This window comes from Megachile rotundata, unplaced genomic scaffold (assembly GCF_050947335.1).
Source record: "Megachile rotundata isolate GNS110a unplaced genomic scaffold, iyMegRotu1 scaffold0229, whole genome shotgun sequence".
NCBI classification, from domain to species: domain Eukaryota; kingdom Metazoa; phylum Arthropoda; class Insecta; order Hymenoptera; family Megachilidae; genus Megachile; species Megachile rotundata.
The window spans coordinates 61,093-86,103 of NW_027473526.1; the positions used below are offsets into that span (position 1 = coordinate 61,093).

Sequence of the window (25,011 nt, forward strand, 5' to 3'; positions counted from 1 at the left end):
TTTTATTATTTTCCTTATAAGCGTGATCGGACCCACATTTTTTAGGTTTAGTTCACCCGTTTCGTCGCTAGATGGACGCCAATTTTTTAGTCCCAAGTTCAAAATTGGCCGTTAAAGTTCCAGCTACATTTTCGACCGCTCACCGAACTTTTTGGGCACCAGCGGTTTCATGGGACGACCCAGGATCCTGTCCTGGGTCAAGGTTAACCGATTAATTCCCCGTACGTAGCACGGGACGTCCAACTAGCCTGCATTAAAAGTCATTTGCGTCATTTAGACATTATTTAAAGAATTTCTAATTTTGCCGCGCTAACGATGAAAACAGTAGCGCTAGCGCCGGAACTACGATAATGGAAAATTTCCACTCTCTATACTAGCGTCATCTAGCGGACGAGTGCCAGGATTCGCAAGTGCCATCTATGTTGGTAAAATGACAAGTTAGATACAGTTATGACTGTGCACAGAGCGTCCTGTAGTGACCCGTAAATTCTCTCTGACATGAACATAGCCGTTAACGATCGACGCTGGATGGTGCGATTTTCTAGTTTACTGGTTGCTTCGATTCTGTTATTTTTTGGCAATGAATTAATTTCGCGCTATAATGTCGAAAGCAAAAATATCCGCGGAATGGAGAAAACGTGTCAAATCCGAATATATGCGTTTGCGACAAATGAAACGTTACAAGCGCGCGGACGAAGTGAAAATAGCTTGGAATCAAAATCGAAAGGTTATGTCTGGTGAGTATATTGCCCCTTATTCTCTTCCCTATTCAATGAGAAATTTAAAATCGATCTGTTCCGTGTATACGCAACACCTTTAAAGCATTGTTAAATTCACTCGTTTCTTTCGATAGCGAAACTAGAGACTTCTTAGTTTTCTTCTATTTTGCCTTGTGTAATAAAACCGTAAGAAAGAATGAAACTCTCTAAAGAGGAGGAGAAAACTTTGGTGGTTTGCGTGTACGCGGTAAATCGAGTATACTAACGCGTTTATAATCACACTGATCAATCGTATGGTTAGAGCTGTTGGTGCACGAGCAAAAACGATGGGCAGATGGAAAGGCAATGTGGCTGGCGATGCAGGATATCCCAGCTCACGTGTCGTGTATGAAGAAGGCAGAAGTGACCAGTTCCGACGGGGACATTCAAAGCTGTCCCGTTAAAATAATCAATGCCGTCACTCCTATACCGACCATGTATACCTGGGCACCGATACAACAAAATTTCATGGTCGAAGATGAAACCGTTCTACATAATATACCGTACATGGGGGATGAAATTTTAGATCAAGACGGTACATTCATAGAGGAATTAATAAAGAATTACGACGGGAAGGTATAAAATTTAAACGGCAGAGTATTTTGTAAGAATTAGGAGAAGTTTTAATCGTCTTGTATATATTAGGTTCACGGAGACAGAGAATCCGGTTTCATGGATGATTCTATTTTCGTGGATTTGGTGAACGCTTTGATACAGTACGAAAGGGAAGACAAAGACAAAGAGCAGACGAAGAAGGGTAAAGAAAAAGACGAGAGTAAGGATAAAGATAAAGATAGGAAGGATAGCGTTAAGGCGGAAACGAAAAACGACAAACTGTCGGAAGATGGTAAAACAGTAAACGATAAAAATAATCCGTTTCCGTCCATGCATATATTTAACGTAAGTAAGGTTGTTCGATCCTGGTTTTTGTCTCGCTCCCGGTATTCACGATGTTTCGCGATAAACGTTTCAGGCAATATCCAGTATGTTCCCTGGTAAGGGTAGGCCGGAAGAATTAAAAGAAAAGTACATAGAACTGACGGAAAGGTCGGACCCGAACGTCTTGCCGCCAGAATGCACTCCGAATATCGACGGAGCGAACGCGAAGAGCGTACCCAGGGAACAGACGATGCATTCGTTTCACACTCTTTTCTGTCGAAGATGTTTCAAATACGACTGCTTTCTTCATCGTGAGTATATAGAAAGGGTAACGACCGCGGTCTTTTCTCGATCTCGATCACGCATTTTCGGTTTCCTCGCGAATACTTGTACCGAAATATCGGTAAACGGTCATACCGTATCGTATTCCTGCTTTAAATCGACGTAACATCCGTTGATCGCAATCATTTATAATTACTGATTTATTGTAGCAGCCAGGGGAGCGTCACCGCCAGGTAAACAACCACACTGCATAGAAACGTGATCATTTTATTCGAACGAATGCTTCTCTATTTTTTTCTCCCATTGTCTCTCCTTTCTCTTCAGTTTCTCTACACTTACTTTCTTCGTTCCTGTCTTATTTATTCGCTTCAACGCCGGAACTTCTAATTACTTATAATATAATACTTATATTTATCATTATATTTGATCGTTCGAAGCTTTTCGTTTAGATGGCAGTTTTATCGTGAAATCTTAATCGTTACCCGTAGGACTTCAGGTCTGTCATCCAGGACCAAATTTACAGAAACGCAAAGGACCGGATCTGAAACCGTTTTCTGAACCGTGCGGAACGGAATGTTACATGCATTTGGTAAACGACTTGGCAAAATGTGTTCGATAGATCGGCGAACAGGCGACAATGATTGTTCTCTATACAGGAAGGAATGAAAGAGAAGCTTGCGGCGCAAGCGGCCGACGTCAAAGACGAGGATAACGAAGAGAAGCGAGGAGGGCCGAGAAAAGTGCGGAAACAAGCGAGCGTAGATTCTGGAAACGAAGCGAGCAGCGAAGACAGTAACGACAGCAACAAGTACATACAGGGAACCGGTTGTCAAGGTAAGGGAAATATTTTAGTAAATATTATAATATTTTAGTTTAGATTTTACGTTTGGCATTATTCCGAATTAGATTTTAAGCAAAACGTGAACAAGGAGAGGAAATCGGAAGAATCGATGGAAGATCAGGTGCAGCCGGATAACCAAACCCCGTTTACGTTGCTGGGTTTCGACGAACGAGTCAAAACTGAAAACGAATTTTCGTGGACTGGTTCGGAGCAAAGTTTGTTTCGAGCTCTCCACAAGGCATTCCCCGGCAATCCGTGCGCCTTAGCGCAGATAATGTTAACCAAAACTTGCCAACAGGTGTATCAGTTCGCGCAGAAGGAGGCTTCGGATATACCGACGATCGAAAATTTAAAAGACTTTACGCCGCCGCGAAAGAAAAAGAAGAAACATCGACTTTGGTCAATGCATTGCAGAAAGATACAACTGAAAAAAGATTCTGGTAATATCAAATACTCACCTGGTAATACTCACCTATAATACTCTAGGTATTAACGAGCCTTTATTCGTTTTTCAGGTGCCAACCACGTGCATAACTTTGCACCGTGCGATCATCCGGGAAGACAGTGCGACAACTCGTGTCCCTGTATACAAGCTCAGAATTTTTGCGAAAAGTTTTGCCAGTGTAGTAGCGAATGCCAGAATCGTTTTCCAGGATGCAGGTGCAAAGCTCAATGCAACACGAAACAGTGTCCCTGTTACCTAGCTGTGCGGGAATGCGATCCAGACCTTTGCCAGACTTGCGGCGCGGATCAGTTTCATATTACGAAAATATCTTGCAGAAACGTTAGCGTTCAACGTGGTCTTCGTACGTAAACGCATTTCGCTCGAAACGATAGCGCCGCGAGTCCGTTAACCGGATCGCGATATCGATATATATATGCATATGTATGTCGTGTTTCAGACAAACATCTTTTAATGGCACCGTCCGACGTTGCTGGTTGGGGAATATTCCTTAAAGAGTCCGCCGCGAAAAACGAGTTCATATCGGAGTATTGCGGCGAAATTATAAGCCAAGACGAGGCCGACCGAAGGGGCAAAGTTTACGACAAATACATGTGCAGTTTTCTTTTTAATCTGAATAACGGTAAGAAAGATTTTCTTACCATCTAATAAGAAGAATCTTCTATAATGCTCGAACTTTCACAGATTTCGTCGTGGACGCTACGCGGAAAGGAAACAAGATAAGGTTCGCGAATCATTCCATAAATCCTAATTGTTACGCGAAAGTGATGATGGTAAACGGTGATCACAGGATAGGCATTTTCGCCAAAAGAGCTATTCAACCCGGTGAAGAATTATTTTTCGACTACAGGTACAGTAATCTCTAATTCTAATAATAATAATAATAATTGTTAATTATCTTATGTTATTCTTTCTTTCGTAGATACGGACCCACAGAGCAGTTGAAATTCGTCGGTATCGAACGCGAAATGGAATTCTTGTAACGCGCGTACGGTACGAACTGTATCGTACAGCACCTAACCTAACGCGCGTATCGTATAATATCGCACGAGAAAGCGAATAAGAATGCTAAAGGAAGAAAGAAGGAGCGAAAGACTGCAGATCGGATGCGAATCACCGTTTCAGCGACTCGAAGAGCCACCGAAATATCTTTATTCTCTAGCTATGTCGATTAATAAAAGCTAGTTAATAAAATATATTTTAGAAAACGTTACGTGTCCGCATTGTCGTTTTCATTCCTGCGCGAATATCCTAGAATCAGGATATTAATCGCGAACAACTATGAGAGAAAAAGACGAAAACGCGCGCGGGTTTCGCAACGGTGGCGATCGCGTTTATTTTTGGAACGAAAGCGTACGCGTCGCGAATGCTCGTTAACTCGAACGGAGTTAACTCGAACGAATCATAGGAAAGGAAGTCGCTATAAAGTTGGCTCGTAGTTCGGCCACCAGTTGCGAGTTTAGCGTTCGCGAGAACGGCTGATCGAGCGCGATGCCATTGCTTTTCGTGTTTAATTAAACTCGCGTCGATTGATAAAAACTGATCGATCGTAGTTGTTAGGGCAATGTTTGGCCGGAGGTGACAAACTTCCCACGCGTACTTTATTCGCAACGTTCTTTTAGCTACGATTTCCACGATCCTCGAGTCGAAACCGCGATCGAAAGAGCGTCAGAAGTTTCGAGGGAAATCGAAGGAAAGGGATAAAATCGTGCGCGATGCGAGACGGAGGTAACACGCGCGAAAGTAGAAATTTGCTTGCTCGTTTAATCGATGCACGATCGACAAACGGTAAATGAAAGTATTTCGCGCGAACGAACTTGACCCGCTCCCTATCAACGATAATTAGCCTTAGACTCGCGAGCACGAAGCGTTTCGACGCAACGATTATTTTCGCTATGGATGTAAGATTCCGGAAAAGGCGCGCGCGAACCTCGCGAAGCAACGCAAAACAGGATTCGCGTGTTATAGATCGATCGAAAATAGTTCTGGTTGGCAGTCGTCCAACTCGTAACAGTTGGGCAATTTTCGCGGCGTGTCGCGAACGGAAACGTCGCGTCGCGTCGGGGAAAAACGAGGGTATATTTTCGATGTAGGAACGGTAGGATCACGAATCGAGAATTTTTAGAGAAGTCGGAGGAACGGGCCATAAACGAAACCGGAGTCGAAGAATTGGAAGAATTGCGGAACAAATACGAAGGGAAGTTGACCACGTCCCTGTACACCGGTACTTTGTTCGTCGCTGTGGTCGCTTTGACTATTGCCCTGGGAGTCGTCTGCGTGAGCAATCTCGAGGTAAATTGGTAAACAACGAATGCGCCGACTTGTGTACTGTAACGCGGTCGACAAGTAATTACCCGAGCTGGAGGCAGAAAGAAAATAATTGATTTTTATAGGATCCGAGCAAGGCGATAGTCCCTGGATCGAATTTGACAGCGATGCTGATCTGGTCATTGGGCTCGCTGATCGTAACGCGACTGCCGTCGACTTCGAGCTCGGCCACGAGCAGATTTCTCGTAGGCTTCGCTTGTTCGGTCGTATTGGGTGTCGGAGTTTTGATCGGTCGTGGCTCGGTTCCGTTGTTCGTGATCGTTCTCGCGATCATCGCTGTGTTACCGAGAGACGGCCGACGGACGCCCACGATACTCGCGATACTCCTGATCGTCGTTCACTTGGCCGTAAACTTGTCGTTCGTCGAGCATTCTGCGTCCCATCATCGGATATCACAGGTAACGGCTGCGTAACGATGTTAATATTCGTTAGCTCGGTTGTACGACGAACGATCGCTGCAGGCGTGCGGCGAGTCGGTGTTCTTGTTGGCGGCGGTTCTCGCAGGATCGTACTACAGCGCGTTGACAGCGAAAGCGCACAGTCGTACGTTCTCCGGAACGAAAACGGTGATCGAATCCAGGATCAAATTGGAACGCGAAAGGGAGCAACAGGAACAACTGTTACTGAGCGTTATTCCGGCGTATATCGCGGCCGAGGTGAGTTATCTTTCTCTTTCGTATCTCGGCCCTTTTGCCGGCCTCGCCTCGCGTCGACTACGAGCAGCAGTCAATTAGAACGCGTGGTTATTCGATCGAGACAGGTGAAAAGAAGCATCATGCTGAAAATGGCGGATGCTTGTCAAGAAGCCAGCAAACACAAGCAGACGAGATTTCACGAAATGTACGTGCAACGGCACAACAACGTCAGGTAAGCCGAGTGAAGAACCGCGAACCGGCTATCCTGGCAACTGGAAAGGAATCGAGATGACGATGTTTCTTTCTGTCGGTACGCGAATCTCAGCATTCTGTACGCGGACATCGTGAATTTTACGCCGCTCTCGGAACAGCTGTCGGCTTCGGATCTGGTGAAAACGTTGAACGAGTTGTTCGGAAGATTCGACCAAATTGCTCAGGTAAATTCGAATCCGCGAGGTTGCTCCTCTTTCTATCTATCCCCGCTATTTATTTATTTATATGTATATAAATTTATTTATTTATATATAAATAAATATTTATAGGATAATCAATGCATGAGAATTAAGATCCTGGGTGACTGTTACTACTGCGTGTCGGGATTACCGATATCTCGTCCAAATCACGCGTACAATTGCGTCAACATGGGGCTACAAATGATCGACGCGATCAGGTAGGCCAGAGAAAAGGCAGGAAAGATTCGGTCGATCACGCGTGATCTTTCGCGTTAGGTTCGTCCGCGAAGCGACCGGCTTCAACGTGGACATGAGAATCGGAATACACACCGGAAACGTTCTTTGCGGTGTACTCGGTTTACGTAAATGGCAATTCGACGTGTGGAGCGACGACGTGACGCTCGCGAATCACATGGAGAGCGGAGGTGTGCCCGGGTACGTACGCGACGTAAGCGGTCCTTCTTCGAAGCCCTTCGAATTTCTCCCGTTTCTTTCTTTTCAAGGAGGGTGCATATAACCAAAGCCACTCTGCTTCAACTCGGAAACCGTTTCCAAGTGGAACCCGGCGACGGGGGATCTCGAGAGAGCTATCTCGCTCTGCACAACGTCGAAACTTTCTTGATAATACCACCGGAGGTGAGTATTCTCCGACTCTGTCGGAGTCGTTCACTCTACCCCGCCTCTTTCGATCGGTTCGGTTAGAAAGAGTACAATGATATTTGTTATTTTGTTAGAAAACCAGCCGAGAGAACGTCGAGGACGATAACGATCAGCGTACGCACGGCCCTGCCTCGGTACCCTCGAGGTGAACACGAAGTCCTTCTGTCTTTTCTCTCCCTGCTGCTGTCCCTCCAGCAACCGCGCTCTTTCCCTATCTTCTTCCCTATCTTTCACGACGAAACTACTTTTAACCAAGTTTCTTTTCGATTGTAAATAGATCGAGGCCGAGCAGTAAAATGACCAAGTACGTCGAATGTTGGGGCGCGGACAAGCCTTTCGCCAATATCGCGGAAGCTACGCTCGCGAAAAATATCGGTATAACGGTAAGCTGTCACGTTCCTTTCTTTCATAAGCGTCTTTTGTTTCCGAACGGAAAATGGACATGAAAGAGGTTCGTTAACGCGCTCGATAACGATATCGAGCTTATAAAACGTGCTTAATAAACGGGACGCGTATTATTTCTTTCAGAGCGTTGCCATGATCGAATCGAGTCTGCTGGCAAACGATAATTTCGGTTGTTTCACCGACTTCAAGTGAGTACTAACTACTCGCGACTACGAATATAACGTAACAATAATACGCGTACAACCGAATTCAGAGGGTGGTGCGGCGGTGGTAGCGAGGGTATGTCGTCTCTTACTTATCGGTTCAACGACCGAAACAGAGAACTTCGATACCAGGAACAGATCGACGAACAGTATCCTTGGTATCTCCTCGCCTCGAGTACGATCTACCTGATGATCTTTGCTATTCAAATTATTCATTTACCGAGGTAAGGATCGGATCGGATCGGATCGGATCGGATCGAATGAAAAGTAAAGTAATTTTTACAGGAGCGTCACGGTTTACGGTTGTTTCACGGCCGGTATCTTGTGTTTTTTCGCGTGCTCCCTAGCGTCTTGGCCGAGCACAGGTAACTGTGCCCGTGCTCGTCGTTGTCGCGACGGTGGTCTTCGTCGATTAGCTTCTAGCAGAATTATCGGATCGACGGTGTATTCGATCACGGTGTTTTTGGCCACCGTTTCTTCCGTCGTTAGCCTGATCGATGTCGATCAAGCGAAGGAACACGACGTCGCGTCGGTGCGTATAAACGATTCTCTCAGAATTCCAGACGAAATTCGAGAAGTGTTACGCTTTTTTAGCTATACGTGTATTCGGCGGTGATGTGCTTGGTCGTGGGTTGGACACATTTACGCGTCGATTTTCTCTTGAAACTTTGCGCGATGTTTCTTTCCGTAACGACGGTCTTAGTCGCTATCTCGCAAGCACCGGCCATACGAGAGTACTATACCAGCGAAGACCTCGGGTAAGTAGATACGCGTCAAATATACCGGACTGCTTGTTTTCTACGGTCGGTCGCTTCCGTTTTCGCAGACCGTATCGCGTCCACTATCTCCTTCGAATCGGATATCTGCTGGCGCTGGTCTCTATGACGCTTCACGTGTTGGACAGGCAGGTAGAATACACCTCGAGAACCGATTTTCTCTGGCAAAGTAAACTGAAAATAGAACAGGACGAAGTTGAAACGATGAGAGGCATTAACAAGATCCTCCTCGAGAACATACTGCCGGCTCACGTGGCGGAACATTTCCTAACGAACGCTAGAGCGACACAGGTAACGCTTCCCTTAAAACGTAACGATACGCTTTTTCTTACCCATCCGTATTTACCCATCGTATTCCTCGCAGGATCTTTATCACGAAAGATACGACAGTATCGCCGTGATGTTCGCGTCTATTCCAAATTACAAAGAATTTTACGACGAAACGGACGTGAATAAGCAAGGATTGGAGTGCTTGAGACTTTTGAACGAGATCATATGCGACTTTGATAAGTTACTGCTGAAACCGAAGTTTTCCGGAATCGAAAAGATCAAGACTATCGGCAGTACGTACATGCTTGCCTCCGGTCTTAGTCCTGGGAAAGAAGATACCGACAGAAAGGTAGAAAATCTCTCTCGTTTTCTTAATTTTCCAATTGAGAAATTGAAATCGTGTTATTCGTGAAATTGTAGGATCCGGCGAAACAACAAGATCACGATATCATCGTTCTCGTTGAATTTGCTCTCGCTCTGATGACGATTCTAGATCAGATCAACAAAGAATCCTTTCAAAGATTTAAACTGAGAATAGGTAAGTTCCCGAAAGGCGAAATATCTAAACAGAGGGAGAAAGCCAAAAGTATGTTGAAATTAGAAGAAGAACATCTCTTTGATCAAGGTTTGAATCACGGTCCCGTGATAGCGGGCGTGGTTGGAGCACAGAAACCGCAGTACGACATTTGGGGCAATACCGTGAACGTAGCGTCGAGAATGGACAGTTGCGGAGAAATGGGAAAGCTTCAAGTTACCGAGGACACGGCGAAAATTTTGATCGCTGCTGGTTACGAATTGACGTGTCGTGGACCTACTCACGTGAAAGGAAAAGGAACCTTAACTACGTACTACGTGAAAACTCCTTTCGACGACAAACAAGAAAATTATTCATTTTAATCATTCAAATTAAAGTAAATAGTTTACCCGTATAATAAATCAAATAAAAGTAAAGATAAAAATAATAAAAATAATAAAAATAATAATGATAATGATGGAATAACGTGCGCATAAAAGGTAGGATTATTAAGCGTAACAATGGCCTTGATTTTGTGTACACCATTCGGGTTGCAAGGCATTGGCAGCAATTCCTCTTCTCACGAACCGCTCCCTGTGTCTGAGCATTCTGTGTTCCGCATGAATCCACGTTGAATTCGGCTCTGCCCAGAGTCTCTCGGCAAGCGCCGCGGATCTAGGCCATAACTTTGAATCGAGGGACACGCTGTCGGCTTGTTCCGTCCAAAGAGCTGCTTCGCCTCCTGTTACATTTATATAGATAGAGTCGGATAGAGAACGAAAATCGCGGTTAAAGAGATTCGTTTAGTTTACCTAACACGAGATGCCTTTTGTTCTCGAAACGTTGCGACCTAATTATCTTCGAAGGGGAATTGTCGTAAATAATTTGCCAGCCTTTGTAAGGTGAACACCAATTATTACCTTCGCCGATCCAAGCCGAGAAGCTGAAAGAAACGCGAGCAAATAACAAAGGAGAAGAAATCGAGATCGAAGTATCGAGACTTTACTTACCCGCAATCTAAATAAAGAGCATCGTAATTCGAAAAGATTACTCGGAAATTATTTCGCAATAACGTAGCGACGGTAGGATCATCCTTGCTCGTCCAAATTTGTACAATGTATTTATCAGGATCCAAGCGGTGGATGTTTTGTTGGTTGGTTAGACCGCTGGTCCATAAAACGATCGGTATATCCGTCCCTTCGTTAGCGAGCCTTAGCTTTTCCGAAGCCCTCTCTTGAAAATAATCCCACAACATGTAGAAACTCCTTTCCGTCAGATCCCAACCTTTAACCTCTTGCATCCACTTTCTAATTACGACCGAAGAGTTCCAGCAATTTAGATTCACCTCGTCTCCTCCCATGTGAAATAGATCCGGCTGAAAATCTCGCAGCATGTCCCTGTATATTCCTTCGAGCAGTTCGTACACTTTATCGCTGGTTGGATTAAGTTGACCGCACGGTGGCTCGACGCAATAACTTTTCCATGGTTCCGCTTTGAAGCAAACGATCGTGTCGTTTCCTGCCTGGAATCGATTCCAATTTCTCTCCGTGATCGTTTCAAACACAACGAAAGAAATGGGGAAAAAAAAAAAAGAAACTAAGACAAAAGAGAGGAAGAGAATTTACCCATTGCCATCCTTCTCCTACATGGGCTGGCGCGTCAAATTCCGGTAATACTCTTACACCGCGAACTATCCCGTATTCTACGATCTCTCGAATGTCCTTCTCCTCGTAGATCTTGTCGGCAGAGTAACAACCGTACGTAGAAAATTTTGGCCACGTTCGACTAACGTACGGGAAACTTTGCGAATCGACGATATGCCAGTGCAAAGTGTTTAATTTTGACATTGCCATTCCATCGATCGTTTCTAATATCTTCGATTTCGCGATGAAATTTCGGCTTGTATCCAGTAGCAACCCACGGTACGGATACGTTGGTCCATCGGTGATCGAGATTTCTTTTGGAATTTGGATCTGGTCACGATACTCGTCGAAAACGATCATCTGACTCAAGGTTTCCAGCGCGTGTCGAGCGCCGAAATAGGATTTCGCCGTGATCGTTGTCTCCAACCACTAAACATCGAGCAAACAAAGAAAAGTTGTAAAACCAATTTAAAAACCGGTTAGAGAACTCGAATCTCTTTGTTTTCCACGACGCGTATATTATTTTGCCTCGTTCGTTTTCTTCTGTTTTCTCGATTTTATTTTACTTTTTCTCCTCCCGTTCAACCATCGCTAGCAAAACCGTTACAAAAGACATTAAAAAAACTCACCGTATTGTTCGCTTGAATCACGTTTAAAGTGTAACTCTCGTCCGTGGATAAGGTCAATTTGACAGGATCGCTCTCGACGAGTCCCATCAATCGAACGAGCATACCCGTACCACCGCTTTCCGTTAATCTGCCGGCGACATTCTTCGCTTTCTGTCGCAACAAATTTATATTCGTTTCGAGAAGATATCCAACCCGCGTTCCACTCGGTGCATCCGATAACGAGATTTTCTCGGGATCAAGGTGAACCATATTTCTGCTCAGAGACAAGTGGCCAGTTGGTTTTGGCCACAACGAACTGGACGCGTCACAGAATAACTCGCATACTTCCAACGGAACAGGCGACGTTTCGTTCCTGATCAATTCCTTTTTGCAAAGTCCGCCCTCGCATTTGTAATGCCATGGTGAACTGTCGATAAAATATTCGCTCTTTTTTACCCTCTCGGTTTGACCATTTTAGTCGTTCGAATTTGAAAATTTCGTATTCTCCCCGCGTGCGTATTTCGAAAGACGCGGTCTCGAGTTATCGATCGAACTTCTACTGATTTACCTATGTACACTTATCCACCTGTTACTTTCACTCGTGTTACGAACCTAACGTGTACGTATGTTCGTCTGTTCGTTAAATGTGACAACGAAACTGCGATAACACCGAATCATCCAGCCCACGCGTTATATTATTTACAACATTTACAATGAAAATCGTTCGATTCATTTGGTTGCGAAATATTTGATCGTTTATTATTATTGTCAATCGATATCGTAAATCGGTCATTGTTTCAACAATTACAAATAAGATATTAACATAGCAACTTACCGGTATGAATTTTCGACGCTGGCGCTACTACCAATTTCAACGAAATAAACGATAATCAATAAACCGATCATACTTTGCCGTATACCAGCCGTTACCGGGTCTGTTTAACTTTCGAATGGCTGTGAACCCGTCTTTGTCCGAATCAATTTATTCCGCTAATCACGCGAAGAAGGGGAATCAAGGAGTGGGGTATATCCATATTATTGACCGATCGACTCCGATATCGTGGAATTTTTCTTCCTTATATTTTTTTTATTCCCTTTCTTTCTAAACGAGTATCAATAATTCGTACATACGTACGTGTACATATTAGTGCGAATAAAAATAAAATACTGCAATCTTTTCATACAAACATTTCTTTTAATAAATACCTCTTATACAAACGATTAGAGAAAAATAAGAACATTAATGAGAATTCACTCGTCGCCTCGTATCGCTCTGTATTTGGCCAATTCGTGTGGAAAAACCCTTGTTAATTCTACTAGCATGTTTGCTTTGAATTTCCTGTAAGCGTCGATCTTTCCTTTTACCTGTTCATTTTTAGTTAATGCTTTTTCTATGCAATCCTTTGTGTATAATTGCGGATTTCTGCCTTGATCGATATAGCTGAAATTATAAAGGATTGCTTATCGTTTGCTTCATAATCTTACCTTACGGGTCTAAGTATCTTTCATTCTGATATATATTTACTCGAATACTTCCAACGGCACCAGAACATCTTGAACCTGAGACTTAAGTTTATCTATTTCTTGTAAGCCGTTAACTAAACCTTGACTGAAAAATAAAATTTTGCTATAGATAAATTCTTATGCGGCTATCAGGTGAATATCAATTTTTTTTTTTTATACTAATCATCCGTCGAGTAAATAGTGACAAATTTATTTGTCTATTTAAAACTGGACGTTTAAATGTCAACATACGTATACGAAGCAAATATAAACTATGTATCTATAGGTTAATGAAATATTGTTGACACAAATGAAGTGGAAAGAACGAATAATGCTTCGCTCGTAATACTCACATCTTTTGATTCAACACGTTCTGTCCTTGTGGTTGAAAATCACTTACTATAATACGTATCTGTCTTACGTTTTCTATAAAAAGTTCCAACTGAGTTTCCAAATTTTCTAATGCAGACGCCATCTTTCAAATGTTCGTCACTTGCTAAGTATCGATAGTTCCCCTTTCGTAGCAAAGGATTTTCGATATGGTACTATATCGATATCTGTACGATATCAAAAAGTATCGTAAGCATGCGCATCACGTTTACGATTAGAGCGTATGCGTACAAAGTTGCATACACTGTGCAAACGTAGTGCAACAGTGCAATATGCGCAACGCTGTTTTCACCCTGTTAAAGATAGCTATATCATGATACGAAAGGTTTTCGTTGTTTTTCAATTGATTGCATTGATATTTTATTAATCGATCTTTCGATGAAAGCAACAGAAATATAAGGGCGTAAAAGAAAAGAAAAAGATATTGTCAAAAGCAAACAGTGATTATTTAGAACTGTTAATTGCTTAATGATTATAGTGCATTAATAAGAGTATCGTTTATTTCGTCGATAACATGGCTCTGAAACATGTGGTTATAGGCAAGTTTGTTTTTTTATTAAAAATTCTATGATTTTTAAAAATTAATTTTCAAAATATTAGGTTTTGTCACCCATGAGGTTATATAATTGCCTCAGGTGGCGGTACCGGCTTTATCGGAACGCAGATTATTAATTCACTAGCAGGTAAAGGTGTTTCGTATACGTGTATATCTCGCATGCCTGGACCGAATCGAATATCATGGGTGAGGAAAACTGACTTCTGTGTTCCTGTATTGAATGCTCGGCAATACCGAAATGTCATGTCAAATTCGTAGCACGATTTGGAATGCTACGGTTTACCTGAAAACACAACCGCCGTAATTAACGTTGCTGGTCAAAATGTACTTGATCCGAAACAACGATGGTCCGAGGGATTTAAACAAAATGTTATAAACAGTCGGGTGAAGACAACCAAGTTGTTAGCCGAAGCTTTGGTAAATACTAAAGCGGATGCTTTTGTAACCATCTCTGGGGTAGCTTATTACCCACCAAACGATACAGAATACACGGAAGAAAGTAAATGTGAACAGTATGATTTCTTGTCCAGTGAGTTATTACCTTATTAATCAGATATTTCAAACCGGTCTTATATTTCAAAGTTATTTCCATAAGAAATTATTTTTTCATTTGACAGAACTTTGTCATGATTGGGAAGCAGCGGCGCAACTTCCGAAAGATAGTGATATTAGGCAAACGACGATTAGATCAGGAGTCGTATTAGGAAAGCAGGGTGGCATGATTAAGCAGATATATTTACCATTTTTCGTTGGTTTGGGTGGTCCTATCGGTAATGGAAATCAATACATGCCTTGGATACATGTCACGGATCTGGTCAATATGTTTTTATTTTCGCTCGAAAACAAAAATGTACATGGTATATTGAACGGCGTTGCTCCACAGGTAATTGATCGAAATGAAAATTGTTTTAAGTAAATACTATATAAATCGGCGATTTTATCGACAGATTATAACAAATAAAGAATTTACTAAAGTGTTTGCATCTACTATGCGAAGACCAGCCTTTATTCCTGTACCAAATGTTGCTTTAAATATTCTTTTCCATAAAGAGCGAGCAAAAGTTAGTAAAATAAATCTAAATATAATTTTCCATCATTTTTCGTGAAATTTTTTAAAATTATACTAATTTCATTTCAGATTATGTTGGAAGGACAAAAAGTTGTACCAAAACGTGTCAAAGAATTAGGTTTTCAGTACCAATTTCCTGATATTAATTCTGCTTGTGCTGAAATACTTGGTAAAACAATTGGGAAACAGCGGTGAATAAACTGTCGAAGTAGAATATATATATATATATATTTATATATATATTATGAAGTTAAGGCATGCTTTTACTTTGTACATACAAATATTTACATAAAATATTAGTTATTTAAATGTGTATATTGACTAATTTTTCAATTTTTGTTACTTTCGACGTCTTTTCACTTTCTGCTTGTTCGATATGTTCGAAACTATATCGTTATTTGATTCATAGTTTCCTAAATCGATACAATACTATTGCTATTGTCTCTTACAAATTCAAAGATAAGAGATTTAATAAAATTTTATCGATCGAGTTAATAAGTAAAGTAATGACTTAATTAATTTGAATCGAGGAAACAATTAATTCGTTTTTTCAATAGTTGCAATTCTTTTCTCGTTAAACCTTGCATACTCAAAGATCTGGTGTTTCCATTTTTGTTAAGGATAAAAAGGCCCATTTCTACGGTAGCACCTACGTATCTTATGTCGCTAAGTTTCATCGAGACGCACACATCGTACGTTACGTTAAAATACAATTTATCTATCCAATTATATCTCTTAATAGTAGCTTTATTTTCATCTTTGTCTAATAATAAGTCTTGCCATTCTCCGAATCCATCCAAAATGAACATAATTTGTCCCAAAAGTAAGCCAATCATATAAAGAAGATCGCGTGTCAAGTGCCAAGATATTTCCGTGAAAATAATTGTTGACACTAAAAATCATAAATAATATGTAATGTACAGCATTGAATTTGCAATTAAAAGTATTGCAAAATATGTCTGTACGAATGATAAACGAAAATTTTTCATATATTTCGAAGAAATTATCTTACAACAGAATAACATCCACGCGGTAAATCCTGGCTTCCGAGAGACGTGAATTTTTCGTTCGTTTAAAATAAGAATTCGAGGTTTTAAAGTAAGTAAAATCATACCGTCACAATAAAATTTCGTACGCATGAGAAATAGTTCATGTTAGTAACAAAAATTTGAATCTTCGCTCTTCGATTGTCATTCGTGAATAACACGACACTAATAATTACGCATCGAGAGCTAATTGGCACTACGTTTATGTATATTATATTCGGGTAATAATAAATTCATCGAATGGTAACTCAATAACGCTGTAATAAAATAAATTTAATCCAAATATTAGACAAATTTTCAATTTAAATGTATAAATATATACATTAAGATTATTTGTAGTACGTGCGTACATAGCTTTAACAAAATCTGTTGGTGCGACAAAATTGGAGCATCCATAAAACGCGATAGAAGAGTATGTCTAATGTAAAATGGCGTTTGCTAGAAGAACAGCTGTTGTTTATTGACGAAAGAGAAAATAAGAATGATAGTTGATTCGGATCCAACAAAATAATTTTCTACGAGAAATAGAGATTTCACGAAGATAGATTTTACAATGAATAGAAAACGATGAACGATTAAAAGAAAATATTTGAAATAGTAATAAAATGAATCAGAAGTTGAAACGACAATAGAATTCGTATAGTGGCGGCAGTGGTAAATGGTAAGTGGTAGCAGCAACGCGATGATAGTAACGGAGGTGATTGCGTGATGGTCGAAGAAAAGACAACTAAAAGAAATTCTTTATGAAAGAATTAATCGGACACTAAAATACGACACGCGTGTCCGATACCGATGACAGTGATTCGGAATTGACCATTCGTCGAGAGAAGACGAATTCATTCAAACACGATCGTGAATTGGACAGAAAGACGAAGAAGTAAGTGAATATTGCATTTAAAGATCTGTGTAACACTTAGTTTTCGAACGTTTAATATTTTCTTTATATATAAGTAAAGATTAAACTATTTGTCCAAAGGAACGACAATTCATATATGATAATTCCCCATTTTATTTCGATGCGAACTCGCATCCTATATACAATGTACATATATATATATATATATATCTATTTCTATGTGTGCATATATATATATATATATATACACAATACATATATATATGTATGTGTACATATAAGTATTTACATAAATCATGTACATGTCGAATATTCCATTCTCAAAATTTTCAAACAGTCAATGGATTTACTTCTATGACGTTACTCAGCGATTATTTAATCGCATTTTCGGAATACTGGATAATTTGCTACGACTAAAAGATGACCAAATATCGTCCAGTATCGCAACCAGTCTCCAGTGATAATCATCGTTTCTACCACTGTTTTCATGAGGTTAGATTTACTCGATACAATTACAGTTTTTTCTTAATCAGTTGTTTTCAGTCGTATTTATCGTTTATGTCAAGCTTTTGAAAATCCGTATAATTTAATTTCTCTTTATTCTAAAGAAATAAGGAGGACTTAAATTTCTAATACAATTTCGTGTTTTGTATAGTAACGATTTATAATGGCTCATCGATTAACGCGTACTACTAATGCCAATCATAATATTTATTGTTTTTACTCTCGTTATCGGTGTAATTTTCATTATCGCAAATAATTTACCGTGATCTCCTTGTAAACGTAAAATGGTGTTAATTTAAGCAACGTGTCGGTTTTGTGTTGTTTCATTGTTTTACTATTTCGTTATCTTGTTCTATCGTCGAATTAGTTTGTTATTTTATCGAGTTTTGTTACTATTAAAGGTATACTTTTGCCATGCTCAATTGACAACATTGATGGAATAATATTGAAACGTTATTCGATAGGAATCACCATGAATGCCAGAACTCAGTTGTTCGAGTTAAGTATGGAGGGCAGACAAGTAGACGAAGCGGTAGCAAGTATTTTCCACAGTGTTCTTTTTCATAGAAGCCTCGGTAAATTCAAGTACAAACAAGAAGGTAGCTATTCAGTAGGTACCGTCGGATATCAAGACGTCGATTGTGACTTTATCGACTTCACCTATGTCTGTTGTTCATCGGTGCATCTGGATCAAACTCTGAAACGTGAAATATCAGGTTTTTCTGAGGCTTTACGTTCCACCGATAGTCCAGGTTCTGGCCAAATATCCTTAGAATTCTTTCAGAAGAAGAAAAATCGTTGGCCCTTTCAACCAGAATGCATACCGTGGGAAGTGTGGACAGTACGTTTGGAGCTTATTAAATTAACGACGGAGCACGAGCGACAAATATGCAGGGAAAAAGTCGGAGACTTGTTAACGGATAAAATTCTGTACATAACAGAAGTAATGAATCGACACGATTATCTTCCGAAAATGCCAAATCAAGCTGAATTGGACTTGATCTTCGACACGTCGTATCCCGATATACAACCTTATCTGTTCAAATTATCTTTTACAACGTCTAGCCCATCGAGTACCACAATGGGCAATACAATGAAGAAATTAATCAAAGAGACATTATCTATTTAGTCGTTTACTATTTTGCAGGGACTTTTTAGTGCAATGCATCTATAATGCAAGTTCGTTTAAATAAATAACATTGTAATTTTGTGTTTACTAACGGAAGACTCTTGCTCGCTATGTATCGAATATGTTGCGCTTCTAAGTAGATCGTAATTCCGTCGTATGTCAGTTTATTTTCTTTCGTTTCGTTCGTTTTATTTTATTTACTTTTAATTCGCGGACGTCGATCACGCTACGTTCGATGCATTTGGCGCGCAAACAGAGTTTTAAAACTGTGACGCATGGAAGCGGTTTCCGAATGGAAAATTTGATACTTGCTACGAAAGTGTCGGATAAAGAACCGTATCTCGTGAACAAGTTAAAAACGTTAGCGCCGACCAGTGTGTATTCCAGTTTTGTGCTGACAATACTTGTCAGAAAAAATGACACGCATCACGGTTGCATAGACTCGAAATATTTGCAAAAATTTCTATAGTACAAAGGTATCAAAGGTATCGTGGCGTAGCACTTATTTTCTTTTTTTCTTTTTTTCTTCTGTAAACATACTATACTATTTCAGATGTATCTATCATCGCATCAGTTTTCTAGGTAATCAGTTATACATTAAATATTTGAATGCTTTTCTTGTCGCGTTATTCGCGCACGAAATATTGCTAGTAATAGCAAACTAGAAACGCGTTGCGTAACCTCGTGATCATCATAATAATTATCCGACATTTTATTTTTCCCCTTGAAATTGTTTCGCGATTAAGAGGGGATACCTGATCGTTAGTCGATACGTACGTATGTACCTATCTACGTACATATATAGATCCATGCATTATATACATACAAACACACAGGCGTACATACATATTTATTTTGAAAAAAGAAATTTAATAGATAATAATATAGCGTTAATATCGAAAAGGAGAATGAAAGAGAAGGAAGAAAGGAAGGAAAGCAAATGATTGATTTTTCGTTGTTTCGAAAATATGAAATTTAGGTTTAAAAGTGTTTAATATATGGCTGGAACCTAGACTCATTATTGTAAATTGTAAATAAACGTGCAAGTGCTGGTATTTTCATGTTTTTCGTTCACGCGATTTCGCATGTAAATATTATACGTTGTATATTAAAAACGAATGTATTATTGATTTTAACAAATTTTAGGGGCCACGGTATCGAACGCATTCTGCGCGTTCTAATTAGAGTAACGTATTTTCGGAGGCGTATATAATTGAACGAGTTCGATCAACAAATATATTTTGATGTTTGTATCGGTTCTTTTAGAGAAAAATTTACATCGAAAGATACGGTTACACTCGTAACGTGTTCAAAAGTGAATCGTTTTTAAATTTAGTCGTTTATTTTATTGGCACGCGTCGACGACATTTTGAGGAAACAATATTCGTCTCGGCAATATAGTATAACGGAATTTTGCACGAAAACCCACAAGATGCGTATGGGATGTATCGAGGCAATCGATTCAACAATTACATTAGGTATATACGAATATGATTAATTAACGAGCGAGCGAGCGAGCGTGTGAGAGAGAGAAAGAGAGAGATGCATCGTTTCAGTTGAGATGAAAGGAGAGAAAAAAAGAGAAGCAAAAACCGTTATAAATTTCCGTTATGCGTTTAGATCGATACTTTTATCCGTTCGTTGAAATCGAAACGTTCGCGACCGTAATCACGAAAGTTGTTAGAAAATTTTCATCCTATACGTAGATCGTTTTATCCGATTTTTGTTCGCGTTCTTCCGATCATTAATCGAAAGATACGTGTACCGCACGCGTCACCGTATATTCGAAGGCAAGACACAATGACGTAGCACGTAAAGCGTTTCGTGCGCAAAGTAGAAAGACGAAGATGAACGTTCGCGTAGATACAAGGGTAGGATGGAAAATGGCAAAAGGGCAAGAAACGAACGAGAGCGTTTTGCGAGATGTACCTTCGAAATTCGAAGAGACTCCGAGATTTCTGAATAAAGCGACTCTTTCATATTTTTACGTGGCTGACTGATAAATTTTTAAACCTAACTTCTCGTTACGAGAATGGAAATAAAATCGGAAGGAAAGAGACAATGGTCGGGCATGGCGGGAAAAAACTAGAGCAGAGAAAATGCGGCACTCGCGTGGGCGGTGTATTCGTTCGCAAGCGATAAGAGAGGACGAAGGATTATGCAGATAGCGGATCTTCGATCGTAACGACGCTCGCGTCGTGGACGTGGATTCGAAAAAGGGATGCGATCGCGATGAAGCCGCGACGACGAACGCCTGCGCGAGAAAACGGCGGCTCTTCGGTTTAAGCTTAACTTGACCAGTAGCAATTTTCTATCGTCAGTCGTCGAAAGCGTTTCGTCGAAACCCGCAGCGTCGTCTCGCGTCGCGTCGCCTCATCTCGCGTCACGCGTTTTCCGTCGAGAACAAAGTGCGCTCGTAAGTGTACTACTCGTAAGGGGAGAAAAGGAAAATCGAAGAAGGCCGTTGTACGAAGAGGAAGCCGAGAAGAAAGAATAGTTTCGATTTAATCCCGCGAATCTCGTTGATTTCTCGTTATTCTTAACATTTAATCGGTGGACAGCAATTTCGTGTTTGTACGTGCACGAATTTAGCGATTGATAAAAAGAAAAAAGGAAAAGAAAAAAAACGTTCGATCTAACTATATCGAAGAGATCGGTTTATCCGGGAATCGTGACGAAGTTTACGAGAATCGTGAGATCGGCTGTTCGGGCGTTCATGGGACGCATCGTTCTATTTCGAGGTGAAACGCGTTATTCGGATGACCAGGAGAAACGGTAGATTTGACTATTTTTAAGATGAAAGCATTTAAATTTGAATGAACCGGAAGAGGAATCCATCTATTTGTTGGTGACACGTGGCACGTGCATAAAGAAGTTGGACAAGGACGGTACTCTACGTAGATCGTATGTATTCGATCTTGAGCGTATCGTTGAACGAGATACATGTCGATTCGCGGTTTCACGAGGATACAAGATTTCGAGGGAAATTAAGAGGAACCCGAATGAGAGAGAAACGCACCGATCGCTCGTCGGCGGCGAAGAAAGAGCAAGGAGATCTCTGATCGGAATCGAAGGAAAGGCATCGTCCGATCGCGGACGTAATATCTAAAAGACAAAAAAAGAGAAGAAAAAGAAAAAAGAGAGAAAAGAGGGCTAGGAAAAATGAATAACGCGAGCGGCGCGTACAACGATAGCTCGAGACCGATTTGGTCGGGGGTGAATCGTTGGAAGGATCCGTCGAGCGAAAAGGACGCGACTTCGAACGGCACGGTGCAATTGATCTTTTACGCGTTTTACGGTAACATATTCGTGGTGGGCGTGTTCGGTAACGCGCTGGTGTGCTTCGTGGTCGCGCGGAATCGTCGTATGCAAACCGTGACGAATCTGTTCATCACCAATTTGGCTCTGAGCGACGTGTTGTTGTGCGCGCTAGCGGTCCCGTTTACGCCTCTCTACACCTTCCTCGGCGGTTGGATATTCGGCCGAACCCTTTGTCACTTGGTACCGTACGCTCAGGGCGTCAGCGTATACGTGAGCACGTTCACGTTGACCAGCATCGCGATCGATCGATTCCTGGTGATTGTCTATCCGTTCCATCCTCGCACCCGGATCGAGGTTTGCTTATCGGTAATCTGCGGTATCTGGATAATCGCGTTGACGGTTACTCTGCCGTACGGATTGTACATGCGTCTGGAGGAGCCGGGAACGGAAATAGAAATGGGATCGGAATCGGATTCGGACTCGGGAACAAGCGCGAAAACAAGAACGGAGATTTATTGCGAGGAACATTGGCCGAACGAACGATTTCGTAAAGCGTTTAGCTCCGTCACCGCGATACTGCAATTCGCGTTGCCCTTCTTCGTCATCGTGTTCTGCTATGCTCGCGTCTCGATCAAGTTGAACGATCGAGCCAGATCGAAACCCGGCACTCAAACCGGCGAAAGGGAACGAGCCGATAGAGAGAGAAAGAAACGAACGAACCGAATGTTGATAGCCATGGTCACCGTGTTCGGTGTTTCGTGGTTACCGCTGAACGTAGTCAACGTTATCGACGACTTTTATTCTTGGGCCAACGATTGGTCCTATTACAGGCTTTGTTTCTTCATGGCGCACTGCCTCGCAATGAGCAGCACCTGTTACAACCCTTTCCTTTACGCTTGGCTCAACGACAACTTTCGCAAAGAGTTCAAGCAAGTACGAACTTTACTTTTTATTTTCTTCACTTTTTCGCCTTTCTTTCACGTTTTGTCTTTTTCTTATCGCTCGCTTGCTCGCTCGCTCGTTCGTCCGCGTACCGTTCCTTTCCTTTGCTCTCCTCTCCTCTCCTCTCCTCTCCTCTCTGTCATTTTCGATTCCTTCGAACGATCGTTAAACGACCACGCGGCGCGATCGTTGCCAACGTTTACGCGTTTCCCCTGCTTAAAGATCTCGTCTTCGAGCTCGTTACGATTACGCGGAAAAGTTTGTTGATTCTCGTAAAATTTCCTTTTCTCGCGGACACGTTCGCGAAAACCGTTATCGAGACGAAAGTAAACCAAATTCAAATCGATACGCTGCCGAAGAATCGGTGGGAAAGCTGTTCTCTTTTATCGTTTTCGAATTGTTTCGAAGGTGCTTCCGTGTTTTCCAAAAACGTCCGACAATCGCGGTCCAACGGCCATCGAAGAGGAATTCCAACGCGACAAAGCACGCAACGGAAACAACACGCTTCAGGAGTCCATGTTACCGAGTCAAACTCGAATCAGAGTTTCGGCTCCGGAGGGCTACGAGTTGATCCTTCTCGAACCGACCACCACCAACGCGTCGAGAAACATCGAGGATCAAGTTCTCTGACTCGAACGTCGTAAGTGAATTGTCACGATACTTTAATAGCGATACTTTAATCGTACGATTATTATCCTTTCTTTTCGTTCTCTGTTTACGAGGCGACTTGGATCCATCCGAAAAGAAACGGTGTTGTTTACGCGTTACGCCCAACGAGTACGTCTACCGTGTACCGCGTACCGATGAATCACGACCAGACGGATGTTTTATCGATCGGAATAACGCGAGAGAGTGTCCTGTTCGAAGCCGATTACCTTATCGGTCGGTCGATGTCGATGGATACCGCGCGAACGAGAACCAGAGTCGCTTACAGCTAACACCGAGGCCACTCTTACCTCGTTCTTTAATTCCAAGGTTTAGCAAGATTATGGATTAGTTCGATTAGTTCGAGTTATTCCAACTGGCCACCTAGTTAAATCGAATTCTTCTCTTTTTCTCCTGCGTATTCGATCGAATATCTTTAGCCGTGTCTTAGCGATACGTACACCTTCCACGTATCTATGTATTTCCGGTCAGGAAATATATATATTTAGATAGGATATATTTGAACGAGCAACGCACGTTTTATTTAGTTTTGGCTCGCGGAACAGAACACTTCTTCGCCGTATGCACGATCGAATGGTCTTTTACGAATAATTTGCTTTTCGCGAGTACGCGAATAGAATCTTTCCTCGGAGACTACCAATTATCTACGGTCTCCACTCTAATGCGTATTTTTTTCTCCTGTTGCAGAAACAGTCGTGTTTTCCATGGAAACTTGTGCTCCCCTGCCACTCTCGAACGTTGCGACGCAACTTGGATCGATCGTGCAATCCCCGCGGCGCCGAGTCGAGCCAAATCAACCCGAAATCGAGTGGAACAGAATCGAACGAAATTGAACTGGTGTATTCGTATGGCGAGGAAAAAATAAAGATTTTCTTACCACAAATTTCCAACGAAATTAAACACGACACCGAGAAACCTGCAGAAGGAGTATGTAAACATAATCGATAACCGACAAGATAGATCGATGCTTCGTTTCGTTGTTGCGCGCACTATGCACACGGTACATTTACGCGCGAAAATTCTTGCTGCGAGATTTTTAGATAAGGAACTCGATAGCCGTTTCGACCACTCTCGAGAAGAACGCGTTCTCCCCTTTCGTTCGTCTCCGATTTCAATTCCGCGATAACTCCTCGTTATCCAGGGAAATGGTGCGCGGTAATCCGAGTACATCTCGGCACGAGGAGTTACCGAGTGGCTGATGGCTGGCTAGACGGCTAATTTGCCAGGGAAAGAAGAGGAGAATCGAATAGGATGAAATCGTCCGAGGTTATTGAACGGTGACTATTCGAATTAATCGAGTTTCCGCCAACGAAACCAGTTCGTTACGGTTCACGATCGAATCGATGTCGTTGCGGCATCCGACCGATCAATT

The 25,011-nt window shown here is 41.6% G+C and overlaps 8 protein-coding genes across 13 annotated transcripts; 5 read left to right on the forward strand and 3 right to left on the reverse strand.

Annotated features, from left to right (window-relative positions):
• Nucleotides 1-476: 476 nt before the first annotated feature.
• On the forward strand, nt 477-4,431 carry E(z) (histone-lysine N-methyltransferase E(z)). Of its 2 annotated transcripts, XM_003707505.3 has the most exons (12): nt 477-737; nt 1,021-1,334; nt 1,404-1,658; nt 1,732-1,948; nt 2,129-2,152; nt 2,408-2,508; nt 2,576-2,753; nt 2,826-3,200; nt 3,276-3,566; nt 3,663-3,845; nt 3,908-4,073; nt 4,146-4,431. In XM_003707505.3, exons 1-12 carry the CDS (start codon nt 602-604, stop codon nt 4,204-4,206), a joined length of 2,301 nt encoding a protein of 766 aa, XP_003707553.1. In that variant the 5' UTR covers nt 477-601; the 3' UTR covers nt 4,207-4,431. The 2 variants fall into 2 exon arrangements, with proteins under 2 accessions (XP_003707553.1, XP_003707552.1); XM_003707504.3 differs by lacking the exon at nt 2,129-2,152 and having other exon boundaries at nt 479-737.
• Nucleotides 4,432-4,654: 223 nt separating this feature from the next.
• Adcy2 (adenylate cyclase type 2 Ac76E) lies at nt 4,655-13,703 on the forward strand. Of its 3 annotated transcripts, none has more exons than XM_012295453.2 (19): nt 4,655-5,011; nt 5,349-5,515; nt 5,617-5,949; nt 6,013-6,207; nt 6,312-6,418; nt 6,512-6,623; nt 6,729-6,856; nt 6,915-7,073; nt 7,142-7,274; nt 7,373-7,443; nt 7,576-7,681; nt 7,827-7,891; nt 7,957-8,130; nt 8,192-8,438; nt 8,501-8,664; nt 8,733-8,973; nt 9,047-9,301; nt 9,373-9,490; nt 9,578-13,703. In XM_012295453.2, the coding sequence occupies exons 1-19, from the start codon at nt 4,939-4,941 to the stop codon at nt 9,847-9,849; spliced, it is 3,120 nt and encodes a 1,039-aa protein (XP_012150843.1). In that variant the 5' UTR covers nt 4,655-4,938; the 3' UTR covers nt 9,850-13,703. The 3 variants fall into 3 exon arrangements, with proteins under 3 accessions (XP_012150843.1, XP_076398005.1, XP_076398006.1); XM_076541890.1 differs by having other exon boundaries at nt 4,656-4,951; XM_076541891.1 differs by having other exon boundaries at nt 4,658-4,801.
• On the reverse strand, nt 9,816-12,694 carry Hexo1 (beta-hexosaminidase 1). The gene is made up of 6 exons (XM_003707507.3): nt 12,553-12,694; nt 11,739-12,144; nt 11,092-11,538; nt 10,477-10,988; nt 10,279-10,409; nt 9,816-10,208 (listed from the first exon to the last, which is right to left on the reverse strand). The coding sequence occupies exons 1-6, from the start codon at nt 12,621-12,623 to the stop codon at nt 9,976-9,978; spliced, it is 1,800 nt and encodes a 599-aa protein (XP_003707555.1). The 5' UTR covers nt 12,624-12,694; the 3' UTR covers nt 9,816-9,975.
• Nucleotides 12,893-13,730, reverse strand: MED10 (mediator complex subunit 10). Its single transcript, XM_003707509.3, has 3 exons — nt 13,574-13,730; nt 13,243-13,326; nt 12,893-13,158 (listed from the first exon to the last, which is right to left on the reverse strand). Exons 1-3 carry the CDS (start codon nt 13,693-13,695, stop codon nt 12,969-12,971), a joined length of 396 nt encoding a protein of 131 aa, XP_003707557.1. The 5' UTR covers nt 13,696-13,730; the 3' UTR covers nt 12,893-12,968.
• A 135-nt stretch (nt 13,731-13,865) lies between these two features.
• Nucleotides 13,866-15,548, forward strand: LOC100881661 (epimerase family protein SDR39U1). Of its 3 annotated transcripts, none has more exons than XM_003707569.3 (6): nt 13,874-14,149; nt 14,246-14,352; nt 14,425-14,695; nt 14,784-15,049; nt 15,114-15,227; nt 15,305-15,548. In XM_003707569.3, exons 1-6 carry the CDS (start codon nt 14,125-14,127, stop codon nt 15,428-15,430), a joined length of 909 nt encoding a protein of 302 aa, XP_003707617.1. In that variant the 5' UTR covers nt 13,874-14,124; the 3' UTR covers nt 15,431-15,548. The 3 variants fall into 3 exon arrangements, with proteins under 3 accessions (XP_076398034.1, XP_003707617.1, XP_012150839.1); XM_012295449.2 differs by having other exon boundaries at nt 13,877-14,149; nt 14,211-14,352; XM_076541919.1 differs by lacking the exon at nt 15,114-15,227 and having other exon boundaries at nt 13,866-14,149.
• LOC105663821 (uncharacterized) lies at nt 14,977-16,558 on the reverse strand. The gene is made up of 2 exons (XM_012295447.2): nt 16,248-16,558; nt 14,977-16,127 (listed from the first exon to the last, which is right to left on the reverse strand). Exons 1-2 carry the CDS (start codon nt 16,372-16,374, stop codon nt 15,751-15,753), a joined length of 504 nt encoding a protein of 167 aa, XP_012150837.1. The 5' UTR covers nt 16,375-16,558; the 3' UTR covers nt 14,977-15,750.
• A 186-nt stretch (nt 16,559-16,744) lies between these two features.
• Atg101 (autophagy-related protein 101) lies at nt 16,745-20,757 on the forward strand. The gene is made up of 3 exons (XM_012295445.2): nt 16,745-17,158; nt 17,475-17,629; nt 18,106-20,757. The coding sequence occupies exon 3, from the start codon at nt 18,114-18,116 to the stop codon at nt 18,768-18,770; it is 657 nt and encodes a 218-aa protein (XP_012150835.1). The 5' UTR covers nt 16,745-17,158; nt 17,475-17,629; nt 18,106-18,113; the 3' UTR covers nt 18,771-20,757.
• Nucleotides 20,758-21,932: 1,175 nt separating this feature from the next.
• Nucleotides 21,933-24,522, forward strand: LOC100881768 (prolactin-releasing peptide receptor). The gene is made up of 3 exons (XM_003707570.3): nt 21,933-22,964; nt 23,382-23,613; nt 24,327-24,522. The coding sequence occupies exons 1-2, from the start codon at nt 21,933-21,935 to the stop codon at nt 23,601-23,603; spliced, it is 1,254 nt and encodes a 417-aa protein (XP_003707618.1). The 3' UTR covers nt 23,604-23,613; nt 24,327-24,522.
• The last annotated feature ends 489 nt before the right edge of the window (nt 24,523-25,011 follow it).